This window comes from Haliotis asinina, chromosome 2 (assembly GCF_037392515.1).
Source record: "Haliotis asinina isolate JCU_RB_2024 chromosome 2, JCU_Hal_asi_v2, whole genome shotgun sequence".
NCBI classification, from domain to species: Eukaryota; Metazoa; Mollusca; class Gastropoda; order Lepetellida; family Haliotidae; genus Haliotis; species Haliotis asinina.
Genome location: NC_090281.1, coordinates 71149990 through 71170028, shown reverse-complemented (window position 1 = coordinate 71170028; position 20039 = coordinate 71149990). Strand labels below are relative to the sequence as shown.

General features: G+C 39.1%; 1 protein-coding gene across 18 annotated transcripts in view; it reads right to left on the bottom strand.

Annotated features, from left to right (window-relative positions):
- The window catches only part of LOC137274241 (E3 ubiquitin-protein ligase MYCBP2-like), an 83225-nt gene that overhangs the window by 23808 nt on the left and 39378 nt on the right, over positions 1-20039 (bottom strand). For 10 of the 18 annotated variants that reach the window (XM_067807309.1, XM_067807318.1, XM_067807310.1 and 7 more), the window contains 23 exons: positions 19568-19768; positions 18646-18849; positions 17840-17974; positions 17381-17559; positions 16279-16418; positions 15819-15919; positions 15205-15408; positions 14149-14389; positions 13736-13854; positions 13332-13419; positions 13112-13167; positions 12736-12908; positions 12198-12342; positions 11397-11588; positions 10890-11061; positions 10665-10753; positions 10164-10280; positions 9700-9928; positions 8571-8695; positions 7585-7855; positions 7269-7295; positions 4106-4153; positions 3200-3523 (listed from right to left, as the gene is read on the bottom strand). In XM_067807309.1, the coding sequence (XP_067663410.1) occupies positions 3200-3523; positions 4106-4153; positions 7269-7295; positions 7585-7855; positions 8571-8695; positions 9700-9928; positions 10164-10280; positions 10665-10753; positions 10890-11061; positions 11397-11588; positions 12198-12342; positions 12736-12908; positions 13112-13167; positions 13332-13419; positions 13736-13854; positions 14149-14389; positions 15205-15408; positions 15819-15919; positions 16279-16418; positions 17381-17559; positions 17840-17974; positions 18646-18849; positions 19568-19768 (3580 nt within the window). The remainder of the gene's footprint in view (positions 1-3199; positions 3524-4105; positions 4154-7268; positions 7296-7584; positions 7856-8570; positions 8696-9699; positions 9929-10163; positions 10281-10664; positions 10754-10889; positions 11062-11396; positions 11589-12197; positions 12343-12735; positions 12909-13111; positions 13168-13331; positions 13420-13735; positions 13855-14148; positions 14390-15204; positions 15409-15818; positions 15920-16278; positions 16419-17380; positions 17560-17839; positions 17975-18645; positions 18850-19567; positions 19769-20039) is intronic. The other 8 variants (XM_067807311.1, XM_067807319.1, XM_067807325.1 and 5 more) reach the window with 4 other exon arrangements.

The following is a 20039-nucleotide window of genomic DNA, read 5'->3' as shown; positions in this document are numbered from 1 at the left end:
TGCTATCTACTGCCTACTTAAGAAGTCAGCTTACATAAAGCATTACCAAAGGTCTATATGCACTACAATCCTCAATCACCTGTGAATACACATGGCACCTACACTGTGCATTAGTTATGACATTGATGAATAAAACCCTCAGAGTGATCTTACCACTAAGGGGATAGTACCTCTCTTACTTCCTCCGCCTACCATAACTTAAAATAACAATATCACTTTGATGAATAAAACCCTCCGAGTGATCTTCGCACTGAGTGATCGTACCCCCTTACTTGCTCTGTCTATATCACTTTGATGAATAAAACCCTAACAGTGACCTTAGCACTGAGGTGATCGTACCTCCCTTACTTACTCCAAGTATCATACAATTAAAATAACATCACTTATATCACTTTGATGAAAAAAACCCTCAGAGTGATCTTAGCACTAAGGTGATTACTTACTCCACATATCATACACTTAAAATAATATCACTAATATAACTTTAATGAATATAATCCTCAGAGTGATCTTAGAACTGAGGAAACTGTACCTCCTATACCTTCTCCCTCTATCATACACCTAAAAATAATATCACTAATATCACTTTGATGAATATAATCCTCAGAGTGATCTTAGAACTGGGGAAACTGTACCTCCTATACCTTCTCCCTCTATCATACACCTAAAAATAATATCACTAATATCACTTTGATGAATATAATCCTCAGAGTGATCTTAGAACTGGGGAAACTGTACCTCCTATACCTTCTCCCTCGATCATACACCTAAAAATAATATCACTAATGTAACTTGGATGAATAAGGCCTAGGCCTAGCTTGAATTACTGTTCATGAAATACCAACTGCACAACATAGTGGACATATATATTCATGGTGACGCAGGAACCAAATCCATAAAGATATATATAACCATGCATGGTCAGAAACTGGGAAAAGGCACAGAATAGGACGATTAGACATGGTTATATTGTCATACGCATGCCCCCATTCACACAACAAACATCTTACCCACAAGCGACACCAGTCTTTGCGGACTGATTGTACGGAATCGATAATTCAGGGATATTGTTTTTAACTGTGGGACTTTGTGAAACTCCTGGCTCCAGCAGTTATCATAGACAGCGGTTACACACTTCACATTATCTGTGTGCCAAGCAAGCAGAGGCAAGCAAAAGGAAAACCACAATAAGTCAACACTGTCTCAATGCACAAAGGGCAACAATTTCATTTCAAGTCTACAGAGGGTAAATTGACAATGTTACTGTTAGAAAAAGACACTAATAAATGCGTTTCAAGACAAGAGGTTGAATGATATCTGTGTTTTCAAGATGAAGAACTGTGATGGTCATCATTTACTCAGTGTGATGACTAATTTGTACAATCTGTGCTTCATCCAGGATTTTTGTGAAGGTTTCAAATTGGCGCATTAACTACTAAAATGTGCGCCAATGCAGTTGAGAGTTTTGCAACTCATGGTAACCATGGTATAGAAGAGCTGTGGATTATACTAAACATTGCACCAATAGGTACACTCTAGCACCGAAAAAAGAGCCATTGCATATTTTTAGTATGAATGGCGCAATGGTACTGCCTGGCTGAAACAGTGAATCATTTCATCAACTTTCCATGGCCTGGTTATCAAGAAGTTATTGCTATTAACAAGGGTTTTAACTGCTTTGTTCAAATCAGACTTGCTCTTTCAGTTTAGATCAATGCAATGCTAAACCGAGTATTCATCGGGCCAACTGGCATGGATATTAATTTTAAAACCCTTACCATCTAAAGCCATAAATAACTACACTGGCAGACACACCCAGCATGGTTTCATCAGGTTAAATTTGGGATCAATTTATGGCGAAACAAGAGAGCATAAAACAGAGTTTTCTTAATTTGACCGGTCCAAAACACCTTCATGATATATAGTGGCCATATGGCAGTCATATTAGAACATGTGTAAATGATTACCCAACTTAAAGTAAACTAAATCTCTCATGGTGCATATGCATTTATACCATTGTTGAAAACAGCCTTCCCTTAAAACGCCTTAGATGTGTTTATTTTGCATCGGGTGAGAAAAAATTAGCAGTTTCAAGACAGGTAAATGTTTTAAAGATAATATCCTCCATGAACACTGCATGTGATTTTGACGTGGGTCCAAACTGTAAAAGGTTATAAGCAGGGGTTCAGAAATATTTTTAAAAGCGACCTACCACAGGGCAAGTGACTTCAAGAAAGTAACTTGTCCTGACTAATTTTCCACTTGTCCTGATTTTGATGTTAATGTTTACTGGACTATTTATCAAAGAGTAATAAATATCAAAGAACGACAACTCTAAATTACTATTATTGCGAAATGCAATAGCTACATTATGAACAGATATGAAATGAAATCAAAGTTTATTTGCAGTTTGAAACCATAAGTGGAAATTATCTAGTAGACAAGTTAGATACCAATATTTGACTGCCCGAAATGAAAACTGACTTGTCCCAGGCGTCAGGTGATGGGATTTTTGAACCCCTGATCAGCTTGGGGAAACTTAAATAAAGCTCATCAAACAGGCTTTTTCTTCTCTTTCTATTAATTAAAAATCCTTTCACACAGTGTTAATTCGACTGGATGCTTTTCAGTTGGACTGGCAGGTCTTAAAGTTATCAGCCCTGTAGTCTTGTACAAATTTGGGGGGAATTTTATACACTGAATTTTACATCATCTTAGTAACAAGCTATCTGTCAGGGCAAAGGTGCCTCATATGTTTTCACAATCACATCCCAATGATAAACAGGTTAACAACAAATGCATGAAATTCTGTTCACCTTTCATTCCTTTGATGTAATACCTGTGACTTTGTCAAATGAACCAGTACATGTGGTACCGTTTACCTCCAAAAGAAATATCCCCGGGAAATCCCTGCACCTCTTCAAAGAGATCACACACACTGCTCATTTACAAATAAAACTTAAAATATGTCAGACTGCATATATGTAAATTTCAACAATTTAAACACTCTTCATTATGAAACATCCAGGGCTGATTAAGATGTAGAATGTGAAACAATGTGTGGAATGACAGGAAGCCATACTTAACATGAGATCAATCACTGATAACTGACAAACCACATCACTGTGACCACAAGGCTGCAACAAGCTCAACATGCACAAAAGCAGTAGAAGCATCATGCCACAACACTCATGCTCACCTAGCGCCTTGACCAGTTCCCTGACAGACACACCCATCAGCTCCGGAGGCAGGTCCCTCCCATCTCTCCCTTTCCCAATCATGCCAAGATCGGCAGCTTGCCGTTCCAGGTATGCTGTCTGCGGTGCACGTCGGTCCGGCACGGAGTACGCTTTGACTGGCTGCGGCATTCTCCTTGTCGTCATTGGTGTGGATGTAAAGGGTCCCCCGCTTGACGACTGGGCTTCGTCTCCTGCTGAGTCTACTACAAGAGTCACAGGTTCAAAGGGGCTGGCAGTGGCACCAGCAGAGGACTGGCCAAACATTGGGACACTTGCTGCAGCTTCTGTGGAAGTAGATAACAAATTCAGTAACCCCACACTGATATAAAACAGGTTGTACATCTTGTTTTAATTGATGTGCATTTGTGAAAAATAAAAGCTGGATTTGGTGCAGAATAAATACAGCAACTGAAAAAATATTCTAAACAAAATTGCTATTAGTGTATTTTAAAAAAAGCTCACACAAAAATGTCTTTTATGGTTGAAAAATATTATTAGTTAAAAAACAAATCTACACAATATTTAGTCAATAATTTTCATGATAAATTAATTCTGAAAACAAAAGTGTTAGTGTAGTTAAAAATGTGTTCTTATTCAACCATTTTACACTTACAATCAACCTATACACTACCTTATCATTAACATTAGCCATCTATATTACAAAGTTTAAACTCCTAGTGACAAAAGCTGTTAAACAATCACAAGAATTATGGCAAGAAAGAATTACATTTAAGATGAAAGCGCTAATACTTCATTATACAAGGAAATACAAATTTCAAACGCTACTATCCGTAAAGACAAAGAGTATGAGAAAATAAAGAGTGGCAACCACAGTTCACAGACACAGGGCAAACAAGAGGAGTTACCTGGATGCCCAAATGCAAAGGATGTTGTGGTGCTTCTAGGAGCAAAGCCTGGCAAAGAGAGATGGTGTACACTGTATACATGTCCATTACCAGACACAAAACAGCACTACACACTCTTTACTAAACTCTGAGTACATGATTTGCTCTTGTAGATTTCGACAAACCATCTGTTATTTTACACAAATGAAGTCCTGTGATTTCTGCAGGAAAGTAAACAATTGTTAAATTTCTATGTTATACTTGGGATTATATTTTCTAAGTAAAGTACAGATTCTAGTCTGTTTTGAGGGGTTGAGTCTCATCGGGATTCAAACCCACACCCTCAGAGTCAGGCACCTAATTGCCAGTACACAAAGCCATGGTGGCTGAGTGGGTTAGATGACTATCTTGGAGTGTTGGCGATCTGGCAATTATGCTTCTTTATCTATTAATGAGATGTCTTGAGGAACAGTATTCATCGATATGATAGAAATTACTTTTTTTTAAAATCATATCATTGAATTATTTGACATAATTCAATTCAAGTTGAAAGTTTTTGAATTGTGTTGATATAAGGGTTAATCCTGTTAATTGTAAGTTTATCATTGCCATAAAGGTGAAGTCATAGCTTATAGTCTCACTTGTTGTTTTAAGCACAGTCAGCAATATTCCAGCTATATCAAGAAGAGAATTGAACAATAGTCTTAACCAGGCAAACCTGTGACAGTCAGAACGGGCAACACCTCAAGCCACCACGATATGGTGACACTGTCCATAAGAGTGATCACCTAATCCAATTATTGCAGCCCTTGATGAAGACCTGCACAAGTCCACCTCAGATTCTAAGAGGTTTCCAGTTCATGAAAATTGTTTTTAAAAATAAGACTCAGAAAGCACAAATAATATAGCAGACCTTATAGCGATAACATAGCAGTCTGTGATATAGAGAGAATCTCACCCAAGTGTCTACTAACATCAAATGTATCAACAAGAGTTGATAAAGTAACAAATATCCGAGGCTTGCGGAGGACATTTTTACCTTTATCAATGAGTGTTGATATAATTAATATCAGTAGACACGAGGGTGAGATTCTCTCTGCACATCACTGAACACAGCACTGGCATTAGATTTGCAGTGCAACGATGTCATAGCATTGTGACGTCAAGTTCATGACATCATAGCATTGTCAGGGCATTGTGCAAAATCTACTGTCAAAGCGATATCCCCTAGGAGATAACGTCTGATCTCCCACAAGTGATATCCCTGTGGAACACAGTTTTGGATGATAAATACTGCAACTTTCTCTTGCCACATATTTCAGAACTAAGTTTATTAAGTTTAGTTAGTTATTTATCTCTAATAATTAGGGCTGCAACAAATCCACTATGAGATGATGATGATGATACAGATCATAAATACTGAATACTGAATTATAATACTGACAATACAATAACATGTCCATAGAGAAAAATAGAAGTCATTTAGAAGTGATACACTCAAAGGCAAGAATTTATGGATGTCAACTTATTTATATTGATTGCATGATTTTCACATTCTTACTCCTTCTTAATCTGAAATGCCATGTTTAACAAGGGTCATCAGAAGATGACATATCCCCCCCGACCCCCACATATTTGAAAGGACAAATCATCCGACGGTTACTTATTGTGTTTTTAGACCAAGTCTGAATTGTTTCTGTGGAATTCATGAAAAATATAAATGCCACATATCTGTAATCAGAAAAAGTCACCATTTCAAGATCTGTCTCATATATCTGCCAAGATCTTTTGAAAGATATGAAATGGTTTTCGAGCTGTGCTCCAGAAACGAAGTCAGCAACGTGTTCATGGAACCGAGAAAATAATACACCATAACAACCTGCAAATAGCAAAAGGTACCACTTTGGGGTCTGCCACACGTACCTACCAAGTTTTACTGATAGATATTAAGAAGTTTTTGAGTTCTGCTCCGGAAACGGAACACACCTCTCACTTTTGAGAGTAAGTCTGAAACGTTTCCATGGAAACCGATAAAATAATAAATCACAAAAACCTGTAAGTAGCAAAGGCACCATTGCAGCTTCTGATTCATATATCTACCAAGTTTTGCAGAAAAATATTGAATGGTTTTTGAGTTAGGCTCCGGAAATGAAGCACATCCCTTCATTTTGAGACTTAAGTCCGAAACATTTCCATGGAAACCCAGAAAATAATACAACACAAAAACCTGTAAATAGCAAAAGGCACCACTTTGGGGTCTGCCACACATATCTACCACGTTTTGCAGAAAAATATTGAACAGTTTTTGAGTTCTTCTCCGGAAGTCCGCCCCACCATTAGACTAACACCAAAATGTTCCATGGAAAAACAAAAAAAATAAAAATGCCAAAACTCTGTAAATAGCAAAAGGCATAACTATAGGTTGAGATCATTTTATCTATCAAGTCTGGTCAAAATATTTTTCTGAGTTATGCTCCGGAAACAAAATGATTACGGACAGACATGCGAGGCATCGACTATATCCCCCCGGCACGTAATGACAAATTAAGTTGACATTCATAAATTTAACATGTCAGTAGTTGATGCATTTTTTTTTAATATATTCATTTAAACAAGAGCACAATACATTTACTAGCTTCTTCTTATGATGTGGACCATTTATGACCAGTGACCACATTACTGTCAAATTAAATACATAACAATGTTAATTATCAGCGCTGAGAACATCATTTTAACAAATTATACTCAAATTCAAGTAAAATACTCCTTTATTAAATAAATATTTCATAAATATTTGATTCTAGTGATCACAAATAATGATTTGAATGGTTGAAGGGACGTGGCTTACCAAATACACGATTGAATCACAACAGCCCTAATGATAATGATCCACTGAAAATCCTCAACATATACAGCAATAGTTTTATTAAGTGAAAACACACGGCACATTGTTAGTGAATCAATAATGATGTGAGGCACAGTCAATTACATAGTACTTGCTGCTTGTCCTGAAACATGGTATCTGGTATCACTCATTTTGGGAACATGCGATTAAATCAGCACAATGCATGTACTGTTATTGAGAATTGTTGTTTTTCTGTGAGATCGATGACGCCAGATGCATACTACAGCTAGAATGATGAAGCATACACGCTAGGTCTATAATCACAAACTATTACTCTACCTGCTTGAAAATGATGAAGAAAGCTCTCTGAAAATATCATAATTATCAAATCTCACTTGTCTACATTAATATGTACTTTCTGATTATTCATCAAAGAAAAAATATTTTCTTGTCAACATCTTTCACAAAATGTATCTTGACAAGGATTGTAAATATTTCATTATAAGTTCCAGTCCAACTGTTAATTAAAACAGTCAAGACCAAATTTACTGAAAATGTGGATATTTTACTGAAGTCACAAGAACCATTATTGGGGATTCAGCATATATGTTACCTGTTAAAACACGCCTTGCAAAGATGAAATAGGTTTACTTACCAAGAGTGAAGTCACTCTTGAGACTGAAGCTCGGTAGGCTGGTTGAGTGACAGTGTGCACCAGAGAAGTCAAAGCCACGTGATGATGTGACTGGCAGGGTGTTGAAGGAGAAGGGGTCCTTCCCGACTGGCCCAACCTCAGACTCATGGCGGAGAAACACAATGTTGTCCTTCCCTGCTGCCAGTGACCACGCCTCTGTCTCACTACTATGACAGTACTGCTCAACACTCTCCACATCCAGCTTTACCCAGGTTCCGTCAGCATTGGTTGCCTGGATGGAACCAGTATGGTCTAAATGTCTAGAAATGGGATCACTAGTTGCCTGGTCTAGTATTGATTACATACCGCCATCATATAGGAGGAATACTGCTGAATGTGGTGTTAAAAGAAAAAGAAAAACAAAACAAAACAAATGAAGTCTGGACCAAGTAATGAAGTGAATGATACTATGAGCGACACTGTTTACGTACAAGGCATATGATCAATCAGGTCTCCAAGTCTGATTATTTATTACATCAACTCTTACAACCTAGTGGAACCAAGAGGGCAAGTTTAATACATAAAGGAGTATCACTCCACAGTACACGCTGACTGGTTAACTGTTTAACATGTAACTCAGCAATATTCAAGCTATATGGCAGCGGTCTGTAAGTAATAGTCTGGACCAGACAATCCAGTGATCAACATCATGAGCATCATTCTATGCAACTGGGATAAGATGACATTTGTCCACCAAATCAGTAAGACTAACTACCTGATCTTGGGTTGCAAATAGGTCAGGTGAATAATCAGAGCGATCATGAAATCAAAGTCAAGTAGAACAGCTACACTTTGTGATGTTCAGCAGGACTCTGTCATTCAGTTTTCAAAAATTACATCTGGATCTCAGTAACTGGGAATACTTCAATTTCAGGACTGTATTGTGTCAACAAACAGTCATGACACAGAAGGTAAACATTAAACATAACAATGACGTGAACACTCACATCCTCAATGGCAGTCAGCCTCTTCCCCAGAGTGAGCATGCCAATGGGTGTTGCCTTCAGGTTGGGACGACTGCGAATGTTATGGCCGAATGAACCGCACTTCACCACTTGGTACACCCCTGGACCTGCACATAGTAAGAGAATTAAACATTCAACATCTCATCTAAGAGTTGGTCAATCCAAACACAAGAGAACAAGATGCATCAGCAATAAAAACAAATCACAAGCTATCTTCCATCTTTTACAAGTAATAAACAGTAACCGGAAAGCCTAAATTAGAATTCCACATTACACACACACTACTAATAAAGGAGTCCAGTTTTATGCCGCTTTCACCAATATTCCACCAATATCACAACAGGATACAGCAGAAATGGGTTTCAAACACTGCACCCATATGGGAATCTAACCCTGGTCTTCAACATGATGAGCAAATGCTAACGATTTGGCTACCCCATCGACCATTACTCCTGATAAGCAACTCTGTCACAGTAGCAACAGCAGTACTGTATCAATTTGAACAGCTGAAGCGCAAACCAAAAACAATAATTTGAAATGAAACAGCTTACATATTACAGTTCGCACACCCAATAGTTCTTATTTTGTGAAATAATAATGTTATTCATACAGTCTCTCTGATGAAGATTAAGTAAACTCAAGCACACATGCCAATGTAAACACACTTAGCCTACACAGAGACCTTTTCTCTAACACTTGTAAACCTCCAGTGACATCTCTAAATAACGTCCCTCAGACCCCGGCATTATCTTATCAACGTCCCTCTGACCCAGGGATTGTCATAATAGTGTCCCTCTGGTCCAGGCATTATCTTAACAACATCCCTTTGCTTCGGAACTTTGAATTACTACTTGGTTTGAAGATTGATAAGACCTTGTCTTGGCATCACTGAATATGTTCATTAAATATTGACATTATTAACAATTTTCAACATGTGTGACGACATCCAGTTTCAAACCAGTAACCCTTCGCTTAGTGACTTGACGGTTTTATCCACTTGGGGCATTTCCCACAGGAAGTGGGCTTACTTTTCAATAAAGACCATGAACCATGTTATATTGAACATTAAATTACTAAACAAAATCAGAGAACAAAAATGCATTCTCCTGACCTCTGCGTGGCCTGGGCAAGATGTCCCTAACATACTCCGGGAGCTTCCTCTGTATGGCTTCCTTGACCATCTCATCCAGGATGGACTTGGGTTCCTCAACAGGTACGAGGAGCGCCTTGCCTAGATGCTGGTTGTACTGAAGGCACCATGCCTCTGTGTAGCCACTAACGCACCACTCCTTGATGGAGTCCGGACTCAGTCTCACCCACACGCCATCGTCATTATGTATCTGTTGGCACAGGTTTAAATCATCATACTGCTTGAGGAATTGTATTGTCTAATCTTGTTTTGAAATATGTAGAGTATCAAGTAAAAAGATGGCATGATCAATTCCAGCTGACATGCTAAACTATATGCACAGACAGACAGATATGCCTGTTGTAGAATATAATAACATTGCATGGAGAGTTAAAGATGAACTGACTTTTCATGGATTCATACAAATTGATTATGAGATCACTAACCTCGTCAATGAAAGAGATGACCCCACCAGGCTTGACTACGCCTATCTGCTCACTCTGGAGGGTGGGGTGGACTCTCACCCTCAGGCCAGCACTGCACTTTCCAACAAACTTCCGCATCTGCACAATGCAAGCATTCGATGTGAAGAACTACTCCACACATGTTATATTCACACTGATACTTTTAAGGATGTCTGCTGATCTAGATTCATAGTGCTTAACATCTACAAATACTCTTACTGAAAGAAACAGTGAGTCAATGTGCACTGTTATCAGCTCTACATGAATTATTACCAACAGCAATTAACATTTTTAAAGCATTTTAGAACATATGGATATAAAATGTGAAAACATTTTAAATTCTGTGGGTTAGTGCAGTATTTATTCTAGTTATTATAAATATATTTCCACTTACATATATGAGTCAATTTCTGACACAAATGATGCTGTAATGAGTTTAGCTTGGAGAAGGAATAAAGTGTTATAGTTAAACAGGTCTATTACCCTGCTGGGCTGGTGTGCCTTCTTGGCATGCTGTGAGGGAGGGGGGACTCCTTGAGGGGGTTCCTTCACCTCCACCTTGTACACGTCACCTAGCAACACAACACACAAGTGTTTATAAAACGAAGATACTTTGCAAGAGCTGTCAATTAACCCAAGCTTGGTCAAGTTCATACCAATACATTTCATCTCCTAAAACTAAACACCAATTCCCCATCACACACAAACCTGCTTCAAAGCCATCAATGGTGGCGTGTATGTTGTAGAAACCCACACAGCCTGGTGTCCAGTTGGCGCTGAATGTCCCATCATTGTTGGCACGGACCAGCATGTTCTCACTCGGCCTGGGCACAGCCGGGGCAGCAAACCTCAGCTCCTCAAACGAGTAGTTCTCATATGCCTGGAGATAATATGGAGAGTTACACAAACTGCATACAAGCAACTGGTTTCACACTTAGTACTGACCTCAACAACTGGAACATTGTTAAAGGTTGTCAACAAGTAATGCATTTACATAATTACTGTTGGGAAGGTAATTTAATAAATAAATATTAAAAACCAATATTACTAAGATGAAAAGGAATATTTCCCAGATGTGTATTAAAGCTGAGATTAATACTCTATACACAATGTGGATTAACCCAAACTTGCAGATTTGTATTCTACAGACAAAACACCATCTTGTTATATAGCTTTCATGCTATCCTGTGATACAATAAAGACAATCTGCTTTACCTTCATGATGGTTATAGAGTGGAATATATCCTTCCTGTCTTTGAAGGTAGACTCATAAGGAGTGTCAAGTGATGGTGGGGGTAGACCTCCAAATGTCAGGTCACCTTCATCAGGGCGACTCAGACGTCTCATCTTCTTCATGTCATCTCCAGTAGTGTCTTTCTGGTCGACAGGCACTGCCTTCACCTCAATCTACAAGTTAACACAAAGGAATGAACAACAGGAGCATTCACAACAACAGCAAACATAATCACAACACATTCAAGAATGAGACCTAAGCTTTCAGATTATACTGAAGTAGAAGTGTAGTGAGTGAGTGTGGTTTTGTCGTTCTTGGCAATATTCCAGCAGGGCACACCAGATATGAGCGTCATATATTATACTCATGGGGAATCAAACGAAGGTCTTCAGCCTGATGAGCAAATCCTCTAACCACTAGGCTATCCCACTGCCCCCCAAACAAATGTATCAGTGGGCTATATATGTCTATCATGATTATAAGGATGACTTATATGAACAAAATAAGCAAGCAAGCATGTTTGTACACTGCTTCTCAAAGCATAAATCTCTGACACAAAAAAGCAACACTGTCATATGAAGACATAACATTCCAACAGCAAGGTTTCCAGCCACACCTTGTATCAATTGTTGAAATTCATGGCTTTTTTTCACTAGAAATGGGAATGTTAGTAACATGAAAATTTTACACATTATTTTTCAAAATAGTGAAGTAAGAGCAAACTCATACTGACATCCCATTCTGTCTGCATAATGCATGTCTACAAACAAACATTCCCTCACCCTGAGGTCTTGCACATTGACAAGCTGTCCATACTGATCCTTAGTGAGGACAGTGACAACAGCAGGCCAGCTACACTTGAGCTCTTCCTTGTTACATACTATCTCACACTGCTTTGGGTCAAGGTAGGAGTCAGGCTGCAACCATCTGGAGGAGGGGAACAGGAGAATTATGTAAGAGTCACCTTAGGTCAAGGTCATCCTAGGTCAGACCAATGTGACTTATGGACTACTTTTGATAGTTCATTCATTTCACATAAGCAAAGTACTTCATTTCTTGTTTTACAGAGGTTTTAATAAATGGATAACTACAACTCCACTATTAATACATTAGACTCAAATTATAGTTACAGCCACTTTGGAACAGTTTGCACTGAAACTTCATCTGCATCCCCCTTGGGAATTTACAAACAAAGCTGCCATAGGAGACAATAAACATTTTATCAGAACATGTCAATGATTGATGATGCAAAACAAATTCTATTTACTAGATATTTACAGATGATGTAAATACTGCCAGGATGACAAATAAAACACATACCTGGCAAGTCTGCCTCCACTTGTGCCAGGTGTGCAGGACACAAAATCCTTGAGAAATGCCCGCTCGTTGGACTGCCAGCAGAACGGCAGGTTGCCCTCCAGGGCCTGCATGATGGTGGGTGGGTGAGACAGAGCAAAGCCCTTCCCCAGCAAGGAACTGTGGGAGTTGAACACCTGTGGGGGAGAACAGGAGGTGAGTGGGTTATTGAATTTTGTTGCCTGAAAGAGAACACTTTTCACCAACCCCTTAGTAAAAAAATCCTACTTGAAGCACATGGACGCAGATAACATTTAATCAGAAAAGACATATACTTGTGCTCATAATTCTTAGAGCTATGTGACATGAAAAGGTTGCAAGTACAGCAAGCAGAACTCACCAGCTGAGCTCCTTCTTCTATCATGTCCATCTCTTCATCAAGCTCCTCCATAGTCACTGTAAGAGAAGATAAGGTAACTCCCCTTGTATCTGGCCTTATTAACACATCAGAGAGTTCTTTATAAAGTCAGGATGACATCTATGTTCCTTTATTCACTGTAGGAGAAGCTGTAAGTTGGAGACAATATGCTACAACAATGTATAGTCCTTCAGGGACTTACCTGGAGGTAGAGCAACATCCCTCCTCATAAGAGCTGTGGCACACATCCCACCCAGGTAACTCAGCTCTCTCTCCAGCTGCTGTACACTCTGGCAAAGAGGTAGGATCATCATCATCGTCATCGTCATCACCACCACCACCACCACCACCGTCATCATCTTTACACCTCTGTATTCAGTTCATCACCTTCAGGGCCCACTTGCACAAAGCAATCTTAGTCCTACGACTATCTTAAGCCTATGGGAGTTACAATCATTGAAGCACTAAGATCGCTTCATGCAAGTCAGCCTAGGAGAGGATATATTTCTAGCTAAACAGGAACATTCTATAGACAGACAATATCATTATCCTTATGTCTATTTAAGCTATAATATGCACAAATGACTTAAAAACTAGTATTCTCACCTCCTCTGGCTTAGATGCCAGCTCATACCCAATGACCGTACACTTAAAGCCATAGAACGATGCCTTCTCATCCTTCACATAGTCCGAGGCTGTCTCTAATGAAAACACCACCTCGTTGCCTGTCAGCAAAAAATGACAAATTTTAGTAACAGTGACTCCTAGATTAGTCCTGACATCACTTGATTCAGAAAGTCATCGCATAAATAATGTCATTTCAGTGATGTAGTATCAAATTTCTTGTGCCAGCATCAAGCATTAAACACAGGTCTTCTTTCACTGGACAAATGAGTTGATTGCTTGTCCAGCCTACTCCAGGTAATGCATAGAACACTGAAATCATTGTATTCAACCATTGGAACAAATACATATATTTCTTTTGTGCAGATCACAACTGTTGTTTAAGTGCATCTTACCTGGGAGTATGACTGCCTGTTTGGGCCAGTTGTTGTGACCATAGAATTTCTTCAGAACTGGCCAGTGAGTTTGTTTAATGTCCTGGTCATCACAGTTTGTGACCCCTGTCACCTTGGTAAGAGTTGGCTCCCCTTGAGGTCTGCCCAGCACATACAACTGTAGCGAGTCCTCAACTTGAGCTGTGGCACTCTGGGGGTCAAACTCCAACACAATCCACCTCACACAGGGTGGGAACTCCACCTGAAGTACACAAATTATACTAATCTGTCCAGGGCACATTCCACAAAATTACTTAAATAAATTCAGTAAATGTTCACTTCCATGCTTAAAAGTTGGTTCACAATCATGATAGAGCTAAAATCTCTGTATGGAATCGGCTTACACCAGTTAACCTTGCCATCTGAAGAATAATTTCAAAAGTACTAAATTATGCTGATAAACACTTCAAGAGGCAAAGACAGGAGTAAATAACGCTGCTTTGAATATGTTTATGCCTTTGTGAAACAACACACCACAAAACAAAACAGGTTCATCTAGGATTCAAACCAATAGTGAAAGGTATCTGGAAAGACCCAGAAATCAGTAGCCATCTATACTCCAGGGTCTATATTTCCGAAGCTCTCAAACAGTTAAGATAGTTGTAAGTTAATGTTAATGTATTGCACTTCGGACTGTCTCAGCACCGAGAGAGCTTCGAACATCTAGGCCCTGATACACAACAAGCAAGGTTGCTCTGACCCCAACCATTCCATTCAGAAAGTTTTGACAGAGACATATCTGGGATCATTCTGACACCAGAACTACAAAATTAAGATTAGGACATTAAAAACTGCAGTCAGCAACACCACTACTGGTATGTAAAAGCTGTTAATAATTGATCAGAGTCAAACCGATGGTTGAGAGTATGAGCAGTGATCATCAGCTTTTAGATCAGTCACAGAACCATTCATTATTACCGCCCTATCCTGAGTCTTGTTGTTTTCTTACAAGACATGTTTTCATTTTTTCAGTTTCTGGTAATATTTCATGACATTCATCAAAAGATGACAGCATACCTTATAGTTGGCAACAGTGGCTGGCTTGTAAGGGTGATCACTCTCCACGACGGCGTAGTGCTGGGAGGTGGTGCTCTGGCTGTTCTCCACCACACTGGAGTCAAACACAGCAGAGTTGCTCAGTGGTAGTGGCACCAGGTTCTTGGTGAGCGTCACAACTGCTGGCAGAATCTCCTGGATCAAGTACAGCACCTGCACTGCACCCTACAAAAAAAGGGAGATAACCTTCTTGTAGTCTTGCCCTAAATAATATGGGTAAAGGGAGGGAGCATTCCCCCTCTTAAAAGGCTTGGGGTGTATACTCCCCACTGAGAAGAAATATGTAACACCATCAAAAGTGGAAATAGTGGTGCTGGGACTAAGTAATGAACTCTCCCACAAACATTTGCTCATACGTTTATTGATTAGAAGGCAACATTTTAAGAATCCTATGGAGGAAAGTTCATCAGGTGAGAGTGACACAAAATCATTCCACGTCTATGACCCTCTCGATCACATGCCTCTAAGCAGTCTCATGACAAGCAGTAGAGTTCTAATCTTCCTAGCCTCTGTGACCAGAAATGACAAGTGTTGACATATAGTAAAGATTCTTGCAAGTAGAATGTGTTCCTTACTCTGGGGTCCTGAGCAGCTACAGGTCCAACATAGGCTAATGACAGAGGAAGCAGGGATGAGAAGAGATGGGACTTTCCAATGACATCACATACTTCCTCCGCTAAAACACAAACAACACACAATTAAAATTCTGATGATGATAAATTTTCAAAATTAGCAAAAATAAAAATGGCTTGGTAAAACCTCCAAAACAATCTGCATATTCTACAATATCTACTACATTTCAGTTTAGAGGCTGCTACAGTAACCTGAAAGAAGTATGTTTTCTACTAGTGATTTCTATAGGTAAGGCACAGTTGTTATGCAGAGGTTAAATTATTTTTTAACGCCACATTCCCAGGAACCAGCTAGGTAAAAATAAGATTGCAGCAAATTGACAAAACCTTCTAGAAATAGGTGAAGTCCCTTGATAATTTTCACCAATAAAGAGATAAAGAAGACAGACTGTGTGAGCCTTACCATGCAAGGAGTGTGATCGGTGAAGAAGGTCTGTGGTCATCCTACAGATGGCACCAGTGATGTCAATGGCATTCTTCCTGGCCTGCAGTTCCGCCAGGTTCTTGGTGGTCTGATGATAGTGCTCACCATCCTGGGGTGCGCTGGAATATACACATCAAGCTGTCACTCACAGAGGCCAACATGTCTTACACTGATACAGGGACATAAGTTTAAGCCTGGAAATCTCTGAGATACTTCACAACACATGAATTACCCATGACATCTTGATATGAATCATGTGTCAAAGCATGAAAAAGTATTAAAAACAGTTATTTACAGACTGCTATTGATATAGGTGGAATCATGGCTGACAGTAACATCAAGAGCATACACACACTCACACATCCCATTATCACCAAACTACAACTGGACACTACTACTGGTATATTACAATATGCTGTTCAAACACTTGTCTCGTTGAAACTCAAATCTTAACAGAAATTCATTCACAAAGGATGATTCCTTTCAAACTCTCAAGTTGTTACCTCCTCTGTCTCCATGATGACTGACGATACTCAAATATATTTACTGAACTGTGTAGACTGTCACACTTCTAAATCCACATTATTGTGATACTCATATTTTCCAGAATACTGCAATAAACCTTTATTAACACAGCTAGTTCTCACTGAAATATTGTCAGAAAAATTCCAAACACAAGATCCTCAGCACCATCTTGTGTACTGTGCACAGTGTGTTACATCGTTAAAAGTGTGTAGTGATTCAATGCTAGGGTGAAGATTCCAGAAATACAGTGTTCTCCACAGTTCTGGTTGTGTCTAATTCAAATCAAAATGACCAAAAGACTTCAGCTACAAAAATACTTATGGTCATTTAAATTTAGAAGTTTTGAAGGGGATGCTCATTACTTACTAATTGTTTCAAATTTTCCATGTTAATTGACTTCTGGTCAAGAAGAACTGTACTTTATAACTGCTTTATGAAATCAGGTTCTAAATTAAACGATATATTTAGAACAAAATGAACACAAACACTCCACTGTGTTTACATGTCAGTTAAATCCTTAAATTCCACGGATGATTATACTGAAGTCTTGTTTCACCTGTAATAGAGGATCTGTGGGATCTGCCCTCTCATGTGATTGGTGCCATTGCTGCTCAGTGAACATGCAGTGAAGGTGAAGGTCGTTCCATCTGAACATTTCACTTTGCTCATTCCACCATCACCATTCAGTGTCCTGGGGCCATGGTTACGCAGCTTGACTGCATACTTCACCCCTTCCTGGAAGGTTCAATACAAGCACAGTTGTGAGTGAAAGGATGGGAAAAACAAAATATCATAACACACTCCAGCTTAATGAAACATTATTTCAATGAGAAACGTTTCTTGCATCAAGTCAAACAATACACACCAATATTCAATAGGAAGCCTACACAGGATTTACTGCCTCCTGAATCCTTCTGGGTGATAATTACAACAGCACAACCTTGGTCAATCATTGTCTGTTATGGACACTAGCACTCATCAGTGGACAAGGAAATACAATTGTCTTTAAACATACCTTGATGGGAACTGGCCTATCAAACTTGATCTCCGCAATGTCATTGACACAATCCTCGGGAGTGTATGTCCCACGCACAATCTCCAGGCTGTTCCATCTCTGTGTGTGAGACACATCTTCTTGACCTTCACCTTGCTGTAAAGTTGATATGATACTTACAGTCATCCACATTTTTTATACTATTCTGAGTAAAGTTTGCCCAAGAATTCAGACAACAAAGGTGAATAAATAAATGATGAATAACATCTCTGCAGTATTCTTCACTGTCAACATTGTAACATTCAGTCCAAGAAGTAATTACAGCAATCCAATCATGTCATCCGGTTACAACAGATTCAGGATTTTACCTTAGCTCACAAATATGGAGGTCCCAGGGAAACCTAATTATGAGTTTTAGAGGTCCTTACAGGCAATATGAGGTCCTGGGAAGTAACGGTGTATAGAACTGTAAGTTTTGATAGTTCCTCTAGAGCCTAGACTGAATCAATGAATTATTGAAGAATATAATGATTCATGTAACACTGCTCTGAAAGAAACAACAAAACACTCTGCAAAGTCACAGATGTGTTGTGGGTACAGAAAATAATATTGTACGTCATTTTAGACATGGTGAATTGTATTTCTGCATCCATTCTCTACATTTGTGCGTACTGAGATTGTTAAAATTCTAACCTAAAATTGTTAACATCTGCCACCCTACAGACATCTAAAAAGCAGTTCATGAGTGCCTTATCAATCAAGGCACTATTGCTGACCTTGACATTTATATTAAACTTACAGCATTGCATTAGCATTTCCATTCTTACCTCATCCAGAAGTTCCACCTCATACTCATAATGTCCTCCTCCCCCGTACACACACACTCCAGCCACCACAATGCCTGGTCGGTCAACTGTGAAGGCCACAGCATCTGGACTTCCATTCCCAGCATTCCAGTAAGCACTCTGGCTCGTGCGCGTGAATCGATTTGGCGTCACAAGCATTGGGCGAGACGTGGTGCTCAGGTCAATCTGTTCAGGGCAGAGGGAATGGGATGAGGTCATTTCAGTGGTATCATGACTGTCATCTACAAATTAAAGTCAATCTGCCCATCTTTGAAGAGAGTGAAACGCCAATATCCTATACCATTAAATGTTGGTAAAAAAGAAAATCCATGAGGACAATTTTTAATGATGTTAGTTCACAATCATTATTGGCTTCCAGTATTGCAAACAGTATTACAGCGTTATTAAGAATTCAGAGGAAGAACAGGCATATAAATGATACACAACTTGCCTTAAACATTCCTCAAACAACATTTACTAAATCAAATATCATCATCTTTGGAATCACATGACATAAAATCTGTTCATCATATGAAGGAAATCATTGAAAATATGTTCATCAGATAAACGAAATCACTCAAAACCACTTCATCAGATGCACACAATCAGAAGATGCCTGCTTGTCTGAAGAACCAAATCACATAAATACCAGTACATCAGATGAAGCACATCGTATGAAACCTGTTTGTCCAAGGCAGCGAATCACAAAATCTGTTCATCAAATGTACAATAATCACATTAAAACTGTCCATAAGATGAACCAAGTCATATGAATCAGTGCATATCAGGAATCAAATCACCTGTTTACTGGATGCACCAATCATACAAAACTTGTTTATCACATGAACTAAATACAATACGTGCCCACCAAAGTCACATCTATGACAACATCAAATCAAATTACACCAACTTCCAGTCCCGTGGATGATGCAGCAAGTTCGCTGATGATGGTAACAAGCAGTGCACAAGTATTAGCAACAAGTGACGATGGGAAGACAGATTTCTCCTTGCTTAATGCCTGTCTGACAGGGAGTGCCACAATGAGCAGTAGTCGGTCCAGCACCTCCTTGAAGGAGATGTGACTACCACCAGTGATGCTGTCAATCTGAAACAAGATCATCGGAATTACAAACTTTGTTCATCAGTGGGTGAGTGAATTTAGTTTTACACCATACTCAGCAATATTTCTTGCTATATGTCGACAGTCCATAAATAATCCAGTCTGGACCAGACAATCCAGTGATCAGCATCATGACCATCGATCAACACAACTGTGATATGTGTCTATCAAGTAAGTGAGCATGACCACCTGATCCTTTCAGTCGCCTCTTACAACAAGCATGGGTTACTGAACACAATTCTAACCCGTACCTTTA